General features: G+C 50.1%; 1 protein-coding gene across 1 annotated transcript in view; it reads left to right on the top strand.

The window, feature by feature from the left end:
- Positions 1-6,878: 6,878 nt before the first annotated feature.
- The window catches only part of DUSP22 (dual specificity phosphatase 22), a gene marked incomplete at both ends in the record, with an annotated part of 40,360 nt that continues 34,603 nt past the window's right edge, over positions 6,879-12,635 (top strand). The window contains one exon of the mRNA XM_084279944.1: positions 6,879-6,899. Coding sequence (XP_084136070.1) covers positions 6,879-6,899 — 21 coding nt within the window. The remainder of the gene's footprint in view (positions 6,900-12,635) is intronic.

Genomic DNA, 12,635 nt, shown 5'->3' with positions numbered 1-12,635 from the left:
CAGAGTGTTATCAAGCTGTGTTTCAGGTGGCCACACACTTAGGGAGAAAACATTTCTTTTAGTAATTTACAGAAAGGAGGCAGGCAAAGGGCAGTGAGCCTGATGAGAACATCTCTGAGGTTTACTCTTACCCACCCAAAGAGGCGTGCTTCTTGGCTGTGAGCGTGCTCTGTGCTCTGCCTCCCACTCACCTCCTGTTCCCAGCTGCCCACAGGCCACTCACAAAGTGTTCCCGACATGCAGTCCCGGGTACGCTGCAGACACACTGCCAGACTTTCCAGGTAACCAGGTAGCCTGGAGGCAGCTCTATAGGGCCTCTGCTGTCATGGTCCGATAGGTAATTACAGCAGGCCAAAATAACCTGGGAAAACTCTGCATGGAAAATCAAGTAACTGACTCCTGACCTCTTTCTACTCTGAAGAGTTCCCACGGATGGAAGTCCAATGAGTCCTTTCCATGAGGGAAGTCCAATGGATATCATGGCCTACTGGCTTCCTGCAGAGAGGTGTCGTGAAGGCCGAGTTCCCCTAGGACTACCTGCACATTGACTGGAAGCAGAGATTAGGTTATTACTAAGGTTATTTTGCTGTGAGGATACTTTTGACACGTGCCCAGAGAAACAAATACATACCTGTCTTATCAAGGGAACACATTTGGATACTTTCCTTCTCACTCAGCAGTGGGCTATTCTTAGTAACTAATAAGGCACACGTGCTTTGCAGTATGCTTTTTGATAGCCTTGTTTCTATCCTTTAGGGATCTAATACTTTACTGTATCTCCAAAGAATCCGGGATTAAAAGAAGATGTTTTACTACTGTTACAGCACGGCAGTTTCTTGCACTGAAAAATAAACAGAGCTGCTGCTAGGACCAATTTATCTCTTGAATATGCATCGGAGGCAAAGGTGGCAGCTTGGCCTGGTAATCATGTGGAAGTCAAAGAAGCAGCATAAATTAAGGGTTACAACTGCTAAAGAAATGTTAAAGAAGCTATGCATTTTTTTTCACCCCTTGGTAAACACAGGATTTTCAAGGCCTATTATTTTCTCTACCTATATTATCTAAATGTTTAAACCAAGCACCCCACAGCAACCGCAGTATCTGCACTTCATTTGCAATCTGTCATGAGTTTGAAGGTGAATTAATTATTTTAAAAGCTTGAAGTACATGCAAACAAAAGTAGCTGCTGGCAGGTTGAGAGACACAGAAGTGCAGTAATTTGGTACATGGTTGCCATGGCAGCTAACCTACATCTAAATTATCCTGTATGCTTTTCCCAGCTATTCTCTAGTGTTATTCCTTCTGTCTGAATTGTCGTTCCTTTTTCTTTTTTGGGGGGACCTGCCTTCTGCAATGCCCTCCGTGTGCCACTTTGGCCTCATCTGCTGGTTCAGCCCTTTCATCCTGGGGTACTCCACATTCTGCTGGTATCATCCATTAATGGAAGGGGAAGCAAGAGGAACATGAGGCAGGAGATGACCATCATACAGCTACTCTGCCTGTTGAGAGCAGCTTCTTGAAAGATGATTTTTTCTGAAGTAAACCACAGCGGTAACTCCCTTCAGTTTCAGGACTTAAAGCTTGCTGCAACATCACCGATTACGAGGCAGTTACTTCAGATTCACAGTGACATAATAAAAGCCAAATTTGGCCTTAAGACAGTGAATTTATCAAATGATGAATGAATTCTGTTCTGTGGATACACGACAGTATATCAGGGTGCTACCCCTCCTATCCAGAAGACAGGCTTTGAACTACTTTAGCAATGTTTATTGCCAAGTAGAAATACTAAAAGAGAAGGCGGTGAGTCCTCCCAGCTCTTTCACTTCCATGGACCTCCCTCTCGGCACAGTTAGAAAGCAGCTCAGTGCTATTTATGAATTTAAAAGTTTCGTTATTTATTTCCAGTGAAGCGGTTCCTTTCTGTCAAATCGCTCTATTTCAGAGGAAAACCATTCCACTGGCTATTTCTGACCAATCATCCTTTTTATCTCCCTCTTTGCCACCTCTGAGAACTAAGTTTTGACATGGCTTCAAGGGAACCCAGCCCAGGTCTTATCAGTTCCTGGCAGATCATGGATAGCCGACATGCCTTCTGCCTATAGCTGAATATGAGCTCAGGGTTTACAGAAAGCGAGATCAGAAGATAAGGAGATAAAGAGTATTTACTTGCTTATTTTTAACATAGTAAGCTCAGCGTACTGTCAAAGCAGAAGTTTTGCCTAACTTTTTGAAGAAGGTTCAGTTTCGATATCAGTTTGGCTGGTTGGTAGTTTTCAGGCAGTTGCCTAGAAGACAATCGCTGCTGCTGGGAGGCTTGGCCTTGCCAGATACGTCTGCGTGCAGAGCCAAGGAGCCCAGATTGGTCAATTTATCATCCTCCTCTCACAAGGATATAGAAAAAATCCCTGGATTTGTAGGATTACAGGCCACGTTAAGGCGCCATCTCTTTTCGGGATAGGGAAAGCTGGGAGGGTTTTTTGCTCTTATTTTCTGAGTTCATTTATTCAGACCAGCCAGCTCGGGGTAGCTTGCTTTTTAAAATGGGCTTTCAAAATATGAAAACCAGTGCAGAAACTAGGCACAAGGAATAAGATCTTGAGAGGTGACAATTACTGAACACTTTATAGCACTTTAGGCTTGCTGAAGACCTCTCCCCCATAAATGCATTACACGGAAGTTTATTAAACAAGAGCCGAAGAACTGAAATAATCAGGTTTTGGAGTAACTATCAAGAGAGACAGCTCTGGCAAGAGCATCAGGATTCCCCTTCCAGACCTGCGGGAAGGAAAAGGAGATGCTATATATCACGGTAAATGTTTGAGGGAGAAGTTTCCTCCCACGGCTTTTTAATCTTGGTATGTTACAACCTCCCACTCTAATTTTTGCTCTTTCGCTGTAGAAAGCTGCACGTATGCAATAAAACCCTAGTAAGGGAAAGCACTGCAGGCTGAAGTAGGCATCCTGAAGGGAGTCATGAAACTTGAAAATAAAACAGAGAATCACACTTCCCATTCAGGAGGACGGGAATGCATGACACGTCCCATTCAGAAAAATGTCAGACAGGAAGTTAGATAAACATATATTCCATCTGTATTGCCTAATATAACGATTTCATAGGAGTTGCCAATGCAAAGTCCTTTTCAGAACTCTCTGCAAAGGTCAGAAATACTGTTATTTGCATTTTTATAGATAGGGAAACTGAGTTCTGTGGAAGTGACTCTGAACCTACCGACTGCAAGGCTTTCCAGTTATCATGGCGCACAACAGAGATCCCTGCAGTTATCGGGGATATGATTTATCCATTTGTCTCACAAAAAAAACCCTACTCACCAGAGTTGCTGACAAGGAATTCTTTCACTTTGGGGGCACAGTGTGTTTAGCAGCTATTATGGCGAGCTGTGATTCATACCGTGTGGATCTCAGGCGCATTTTGCACAGCATGAGAATGAAGTAAATTACATTCTGGAGAGCTTTGCCAATGAAATATTAAAGCCAATTTCAGTGATAAAGCTCACTGCTATGCTTTTCAGCAGTACTGAGGGGGAAGGGAGAAGCGCAGTGCATTAAGCTACCCTTCACAGCCTTGCAGAGAGACCCCTCTGATCTTTCGGGGGCTGATGATGACGTGATATAGCCCCCAAACTCTGTGAAGCCCCATGGTGAGAGATATTTAGGAATGGTTCAAAACCAAAATGAATGTCTCACTGGTGTTCCCTGTTCCTCTGTGAGCTAAGGCATGGCCAGGGAAACTGCTAGTTCCAAGAGGCTAGGGGTGGGGTAGTCTTCAAGTGAAGCTGAAGTCCTGATCCCAAACCATCCAGATTGAACCATTCTTTGGCTTCCTTCCTTCTGCCATGCTGTCACAGTTCTTTGGGGAAGACCCAGGGATGCATAAAGCAGCAGGGGCTGGCTCATACAAAACCTCCTCAACCTGGGTCAAGGTGTAGCTTGGCACCACTCCCAAGGCCACCCAATTCAGACAGAGCAGGAGTGGCCTAGCTGCAGCAGTCTGCGCTGCTTGCTTTCTTCTTACAATCCCAGGATAAGATCACCCAGGAAACCTCTTGCTAGCAGCCTGTCGTGGAAGCTGGCACTATCCTGCCCACTAGCTACAGACCACTCCAGAGCCAGTCCTGCCTCAGCTACCCTGGGCACTGCTCCCCCAGCAGCGCTGCTCTCCAGTGTCATCCCTTCCCCTGAAACGTAAACAACTGTGGTGATGATATGGCTGTTTCAAGGCAAGAGTTTTCCAGTTTGGGGGCAGTTAAACTGATGGCTTGGCTTCTGTTTGCTTTCAAGCACGTAATTGTCTTCTGTAGAAGCAGCACCAGTGTTTGAAGACATGGCAATCAGATGACAAGCCAGTGCAGAGGCAGGTGGTCCTGCTCCTGGCCAAACTGTGCACTGGTCTGACCTCGCAGGGAGCAGGCTATCACCCCCCCCAGCCTTCCACGGGGTTAGTTCTCTGAAGGAGTTCGATGCTGGATCAGGGTTGCTTAGGAAAGGGGCAGAGCTGTACTGTTGAGGGTAGCGTGGAGGATGTGCAACCGCCTCTTTGGCAATTGCGAGCATTTGATTGCAGCTGGAGGTTGTGAAATCATCCTCTCAGAAGTGTGCTTGTACTGGCAACCCAAAACTCATCTACCCAGCATTTCCGAGCTCATCCATCAATTATTTGATACGTGGCTTTGCTGCCTGTAAGCTTTACCCTGTTCTCCATCTTTCACCTCTCTACCAGCTACCTTGGGCGGCAGATGCCCCTGACCTGCCCAGTCCTGCTGAGGTGTGCCCAACTGATGACATCTAGACATAACAGATCTTCAAGTCACAGGTGACACATGAATAATTGCATAAATGTTTTGTTGATTTTTGTGGGGTTTTTTTGTATTACAGTATTCGTGTAGCAACACCTGCTCAGAATAAAGATGTTATTGTCAACAGAAGGATATTTTTTTCTATAAAATATTATACGTGTACAGGAAAGACATACAGCTCTTGGAGTGAGTCCAGAGGAGGGTCATGAAGATGATTAAGGGGCTGGAGCGTTTCTCCTATGAAGAAAGGGTGAGAGAGTTGGCTTGTTCAGTCTGGTGAAGAGAATGCTCTGGAGTAATGTAATTGCAACCTACCACTACTTAAAGGGATCATACAGAAAAGTGGGAGAGGGACTGTTCACCAGGGAGCGCAGTGATAGGACAAGGGGCAATGGCTTCAAGCTGAAAGAGGGCAGGTTTAGGTTAGACCTCAGGAAGAAATTCTTTACTATGGGGGCGGTGAGGCCCTGGCACAGGCTGCCCAGAGAGGCTGTGGAAATCCCATCCCTGGAGGCGTCCAAGGCCAGGTTAGATGGGGCTTTGGGCAACCTGGCCTAGTGAGGGTGTCCCTGCCCATTGCAGGGGGGATGGAACTAGCTGATTTTTGAGGTCCTTGCCAACCCAAAGCGGTCTATGATTCTGTGTATAAATGCATGGGAACCCTGAAGGTGGCTGCAGGGCAGCATCTGTCTTGTCCTTGTCTTGCATATGAGCCACTAAGGATTCCATGGTTTTGGGGGCGTTATTGGGCTGGCTAATGGAAGACATCTTATCTCGTAATGTCCTGTCCCCACATCTTTAAATCGTGGGTATCCCTTAAGTCCTCCTTGACTAAGCACCAAATCCCCATCACCACGCCTCCCAAAACAGAGTCCTGTGGCTAGCAGGATACAGCCCTATTAGACCCCATTTAACTGCATGTTAGGGAGCGAAAAAGCATGGGTTTGGCAGGACTGAGCATGGCTTTGCCCCACGCCTGCCACGACTCTGTGGCAAGCATCCTTCCTGGGCCAGGTAGTGTCCCCAAGTCCCTTCTCACTTCACCCAGTCTGATCCTGCGGTGTTTGCTTCTCACTGTTTGCTCTCCCCTCTGTTCGCCCCAGTTAAGGGCAGGATCACCCTTCAGGGACTCGCCAGCCCACCGCGCCCGCAGCGTGGCCGAGACCAAGAGCCCAGCTCTCCGCGCAGTCCGGCCTCACGCCCGCGCCAGGCGCCTCTCTCCGCCACAACACCTGGGCACCGGCACGCCGGAGGGGTGCAGGCTGGCGAGCGGGGGCCTGCGGCGGCAGCCCCGGCGCCCAAGGCCTGGCGCCCCCCGCCAGGCAGGCTACCGCGCCGGCCGCGGCACAGCCGAGGTCGGAACGCAGCCGGGTGTCGGTGCCGCGGGGGCGGGCGGGCAGGCAGGCAGCCACCTGCCCGCTCCGCCGCCGCAGCCCTGCCTTCCCCGCTGCACCGGCAGCCGGCGGTTCGCGCCGAGAAAACCGCGGCTCAGCTCCGCGAAGCTGCACCCACGGGAAGCAAATCCCGACCCCGCCGCCGGCGATTACTCATCCCCTTAGGAATGGGGCGAGGCCGGGCCGCTCGGAGCGCCCGCTGGGTGCCGCCGACCGCTACAGGTGGGGCAGGTCGGCGGCGCGAGGGGCGCTGGGAGATGTAGTCCCGGCGGGCGGGCGGCGGCGGGGCGGCGCGGCGGCGGGGACTACAAGCCCCGAGGCATCCCGCGGCCGCCGCGCCGGGGCTTTAACCGCACGTGGGGGCGGTGGCGGGAGGCAGTTCCTGGTGGCGCGGCCCTACGGCTCGCAGCTCCCGGGGGTGGCCGAGCGGAAACCCGCCTCCTCCAGCCGCCCGGCAGCTAAGAGAAAACCCCGGCCCGGGCGGGGGGGAGATGCGCCTCGCCCTTCCCAACAACGGCTAGCCGCGGCCGATCCTTAATTAACAATTAGCTCGTCCCCAGTCATCCCCGGCAAGCACTGTCCCATGCACGCTGACCCGCCGCCGGCAGCTCTCTAGCCGGCAGCCGACGGCTCCTCCCGCGGTGCTGGCGTGCGGGTCGCTTAAGCCATGGGGAATGGGATGAACAAGGTAACGCCGCTCGTCGTTGTTCCTGTCCGTGAGTGCATGTGCGCGGGCGAGGCGCAGCGCCGGCCGGGGGTGGCGGTCCCTCCCCGCGGGCTGCCGCGGCGCCCCCTCCTTTGTCTCGCCCCGGGCAGCGGGCACCGCCGGGGCAGTCTGCGGGCGCCCGCTTAGAAACACAGAAACCAGGGCAGGAGAGGCCTTTTCCTTTCAACTTTGCGGGTCCCCCGCCCCGGGGAGACGGGAGGTGTCGGGGGGGGGGAGGGAAGAAGACCGTGGCTGCGCCGCTCCCTCGGGGCGCGCCTCCTTCCCAGCCGCAGCGCGGGCAGGGAGGAGGCGGGCGGGCAGGCAGGAGGGGGGCCCCGGTTTCGGTGATGCTCGCCCGGGCTTCCCCTCCCCGGGAGAAGCGAGCCCGCGGGGCTGGGGGCGGCCCCGCGCCCCCAACGGTCGCTAACGGCCGCCGTGCCCCCCGGCCCTGCGCTTCTGTCAGCCGCAGCGCCGGGCCCTTGCCCGCCGCGGCCCGGGGCCGGTTCTCCCCTCGCCGGGGGGCTGCCCCCCCCCCCCCCCGCTAGGGCGGGGGTAAGCTTGAGGCAGAACCAGTACCCCCCGTTGACTTGCGGCAGGATCCGGCGTGGTGTCGGGCTGTCAGCCCGGTGGAGGCAGCGAGTGTGGGATAAACCCCTTTAATTTCTCCATCCCTTGCTCCCCCCGCCCCGCTCCCTCGAACAGGATTGCGGGCGCCGTCCCTCGCCCCCTCAGGGGGTCCGAGGGCGCGGAGCAGCCGGCGGATACGGGCTGTCGCGGGAGGGCTGGCCCCGGTGCCGGTGGGACAGGAAAGTGCTTGGCCCCAGTGGAGATCGTAGCGAGGAAGGAAGATGGATCTGTTTTGCGAAGGGTGTTGGCTTTTTGGCAGTGGGGGCTTATTGTAAGCACCCTGGCATGTGGTGGCTATCAAGGGACAACTGTGATTTATTTTTTTTTTATTCTTTTTTTTTTCTTCTCTCATATCTCCACCTCTATTTTAAACCCAGGATTGAAAGCGTGGTACTAACTAGCCTTTTATATATAGCTTACTATGAGGAACAGCAGTTGAGTCATCTCTTCTGTCTTAACGCCCTGCTTTGAGCAGCTTTGCTGTGCGCGTGGCCTCTTACAAAGCAGAGGTGAGCAGCTGGCTCTAGCTATTCCCAAACTGTTCGTATCTGACAGCCTTGCCCCTGGAAGTCAAGCTGGTGAACATCCAGAGTGTTTAGCCAAAGCTCCTACCTGGGAGGTGAAGTCTTTATGTCCTATGGATAGAGGCACTGGAATAGAAGCTTTAGGCAGGTGAAAGATCTGGCCAGTTAGCCAAACTGAGTTAGTGGATGGGAGGTAAAGCCCCCCTTGGTCCTTCTTTACGTTTTTGGCAATAATGATAGGCAGCCTCTCCTTGGAGGTACCTGCCAGTAGTGGACAGTTAGGAAGAAACACAGCTGGAGAGGTTTCTTGTAGACTTCTGCTATGTTTGCAGTATTTTTTCTGGGAATGTTTGAAATTGTCCAAACATTCAGAGTGACAGGATATGGGATGCTAAAGTTGCAATCAGGGGCGGGAGGGAAAGGACGATTGTCAACCCTTTGAAGCTTAGCACTCTTGTCTGCATTACATCTTGCTCCATATGAGTGTGGACAGGAATTGGGAATCTGTAACCCCAGGCAATCTGGTCATTTTAATTCTGTGACACATACCAACTGGAGCTTTGGGGACAAGCATAGCACCTTTGATTTCTTTTTTTTTTTTTTTCCTCCTCCTCCCTTCCTATGGCTGTATCTAGCAGGATGAAAAGTTCAGCAGTTTGGAAGGAGCCGTCTCCTTTAAGGAGGCTACAACCACTTTGGGTACTGGCCATCAGGGTTTATTTTTGTAGGGGTCCCGTGTGCAGGTCTGGTACTTGCCACCTTCAGAATGTGCCCCTGGATCATCTGTTCCTTTTGATCTTGTGAGTCAGCGAAAGCTGGAGGAGCAAGGGGAGGTACGGAGTCATCCACGCAAATGTTGGGGGGAAGTTTGCTTGACTCAGTGTAGTCTTATCCATACGGATTGCCTTAGTTTCCAACTGAAGTGTGTTGGGTTTTGGTGTTTGGTTTTTGTGTTCTTTTTGTGGTAGAGATATATGCAACACAGTAGGAGAAAATAAGCAGCTTATCCGATGGTGGATTATTTCATTTAGGGAATCTCTTTGTACTGATGCCAGAGGAAGAGGATTAGTGGTGACCTGTAATGGGTATGGTTAGGAAAAACTCCAGAGATTGCTACAGCTGCCGTTTGCTGCTCTTGGATGCTGAGCCTTTCCCAGTGGCATGGTGCCCTCTGGTTTTTCTGTCACATGCTATATTTTATAGCAAAAAGCAGTTGTATCTGACTTCTTAGCCATTAGTGCTGGTCAAGGGCTGGAGGCCTTGTCTTCTTTTTAGGTGGAGTTTGTGTTTTGTTTCTAGTTTTCTCTGTAAAATTAGCTGTGTTTAGTTGTTTTCCTTATGCCCACCCAACACCCACCTCCTGGCTTTTCCAAATTAAAGCCAAAGCATTAGCTCATAAATACCCTTCTTATATTGGTCAGTGAAGGAGAATTGGCTAGTGACTGTGCATTGACCTAGCCTCTATTAATCTCAAGTGCTTTACTCTTTTTCAGTGTCTTTTAAGTGCTAGATGAGTAATGGGTTCTGACTTAGGAAATTGTTTGGGTGGCCTGATTTCTCTTTGTGCTTAATGCCGAACTTGGACTTGTATTAAAAGTTCAAGTTGAAGTTTGTGGTTGAACATTACAAAGATGTTTTCCAGGAGCTCAAGTCTGGCAGCTGAGATGGTGACAAGAGATTGCAGTACTTAGATTTGATCATCTGTGAACAGGATATGCTTTGTGAAGAGGTTTTTTCTTGGGCTTTAGTCCTTGTAACAGTTAACTGCCCGCTATTCACACAGGCTCTTCCGAAGGGGTGAGTTGAGTGTTACCTCTACCAAGAGACTTGATTTGTAAGACATGTAAATCAGCGTGGATAGTTACAGCTGATGCAACCGGTTCTATGGAAGCCAGTGAAGCTGTGCTAGTTCACATGGGTGGTGTCGAACCGCTCTCCCTGATCCGTGCCCCTCTCCTGTACTGCTGGATGAGGTGGGCTTGCCTGCACCTTCTGTGGTGCCTGGCCATCTTACAGAACCCCCCACGAGCATCTCCAGACTGCCTGTCAGTACTAGCACATCTAGAAGCAGCGTCGGGCAAGGAGTTAGGTGCTTTGTGTAGTAAATGGGGAAAGTAGCCCTTTGAGCCACGTTTCAGAGAGGACTGATGGGAAGCATTAGCAACTGGAGTGACTGTTCCCCAACACACAGCTCTGTCGTTGTGTGAGGTGAGGAATGTGAGCTGTTTACATGTGAGGTAGGAATGAAGATGGGCTGGTGTTCTTGTCACTTTGTTGTGCACTCTTCTACATCTGTTGTTTAGTCCGTGGCCATTCTGTCAATGTTTCGGATGATATAAAGAGGCTACTGTTTTTATTCATAAAGCAGTGGTTGAAAAGTTCACAAAAACAACCACCTTATTTTTCTTCTCTTCTGACTCCCACCCCTTCTCACACGCCCCTAGCAGCCATCAGCCTTCATTTTGTGCGGCCTGGAGTTGCAGTTACTGAAGGCAGTGTGAGATGACACAGCTGAAAGTTCCCAGCCATAGTCTAGTGCTGAAGTATTAGTCAGCACGACACGAAGATTCACTTCTTTCCAGGTAGCTTTCACCCATAGTAATGTTTCTTGCTTCTAGAATGAGTAGGACAACAGGGGAAACATCTGTCCTTGGTTGTGTCCTAGTTTCCTACCCAGCATACAGCGTTGCTTCGTGATGCACAAATGCAAACGTCTGGATTTTTCCTCCTTTGCCAACACCACTTTAGGAAGCCTTATTTTTGCAACACTCCAGTGCTTCTCGGTATCTTTAATTTATAATGTCTAGCCTTAATGATTGTGACTGGAATTTAAGCTTTTATCCTCTCTTGAGAGCACCCATTTGATGCAGAAGTAATGTCCTGGAGTCTAAAATGTGATAGTCTGCAGTAGTGGTGGTGTGATTTGAGATTTCTGCTGCAGATAAGAAGTACAAGGCATCTATTTAAAAGCATAAAAAACCTGCTTTAATTTTTTCTATTTCAATTTTTTTTTTAAGTTTGAGGGAGATGACTGGCGTGATCTGGTTGTTGAAATTAATTCATAACTTGACTCTCTTTTGCTTTAGAGCATATTTTTTGTTTGTAGAATTTGGCCCTTAGTAATGGCCCGTGGGTACTCTTCTCTCTGGAGCAGCTATGGGCTGCTGATACAGGCTGGTACAGGGGTCTTTGAGCTGCACTTCCAGCAGAGTCATGAAGTGTACTTAAAATAATGAATCAAACCATGAAACTTTGAGTCTTTTGCATGTGGAAAGGGACAGCAGAAGTTGTAAGGGTGCCTTTTCCCTACTTGGTAGCCTGGCATTAGAAACTGCTCCACTCTTAGTTTTTTTCTTTCCCTGCCTTTGGATGAATGTACAAATGAAAGCTGAAGAGGCAAGGAAAGGGGAGAAAGATGTCTGAGTTTATCTGTGCAAAACTGGCAGGTGCATGTTCTTACCAGGCTAAAGAAATGTTTTCTTATCTGGCTGGTGTTGTCATATGGCCCTTAATTTGTAAGCGGTTCGGGGTACAGCAGGGGTCCCAGAGAAGCCCTCTTTCCACATCGGTGGCAGAAATGAGCCTGGTGGTAGGGCTGGTATGACACAGATGACAAGGAGAGAGAGAGGGATCACCCAGCAAAGCTAAGAGGGAGGAATGTTTGCAGAAACCAAAGTTGCAGGGAGTGGGAGAAGTCCTGCAGCCTTTTGGTTTTCTGCAGGGCTAGATAAATAACATCGAATAGGGCGTTTTTATGGGATGAAAGCCCTGGAGTTAAGGCAGATCAGGAGCTATTTTGCAGGCCCTTCTGCCAGCCTGCTAACCTTTCCATGGTAAGCTGGGTCGCCTTTCAGCAGGAAGGTTTCAGTGAAGTAGAGGCTGGGGTGATAATCCCTGGTGAAAAGTCCTTCATGACTGTTGGAACTTCGCGACTGCTGGACCAAGGAAAATGGGTGGAGTTTTCCCTTTAAATAGCTGCTCCCGGGTGACTGTTGCCGCTGTTGTGGTGACACTTGGGTGTTGCTAAGGCTTTAGGAAGTCAGTGCTGACATATCTGTATTGGTGGTATGCTCTGCATGCACCAAAGAAAAATGGATCGTATGGTCTCACCACCACGGTTCTGCTCTCTTCAAAGGATGTGGGCATGAGTCAGGAACTTCAGGTGGCAGAAAATGAAATTCTTTGCCAGAAAAAGTGTGTTTGGGTGCACTTTGGGGTTTTTTCATGCCCTTACTGCTTTTTTCAAGTTGGGAGGATTGTGAGAGCGTGAGAAGGGTGGCACTGCAGTGTTACCCGCCTCTCTGTGTGTGTGCTTGCACGTGTCCTCACATTTGACAGGCGAGTCCTCGGGCTGACCTTGAAACTCCCCAGTAAAGAAAGTCCTGTAACTGAGACCTGTGCAGGCTTCTGGGAGTGGGTAGGTCTGGGAGAGAAACATGCAACTCAAGGACTTTCATCAGTTCTCTATGTGAATACATGACTTGCTGCTTGCAGCGATTTCCTCTATTGAAGAGCCCCGACTTCCATGGCTTTGCACTTGAAAGGGCTCGAAGGATGTCGTTTTGCA

Source organism: Gallinula chloropus, assembly GCF_964237585.1.
Source record: "Gallinula chloropus genome assembly, chromosome: 2".
Classification (NCBI taxonomy): Eukaryota; Metazoa; Chordata; class Aves; order Gruiformes; family Rallidae; genus Gallinula; species Gallinula chloropus.
This window is presented reverse-complemented; position numbering and strand designations above follow the sequence as displayed.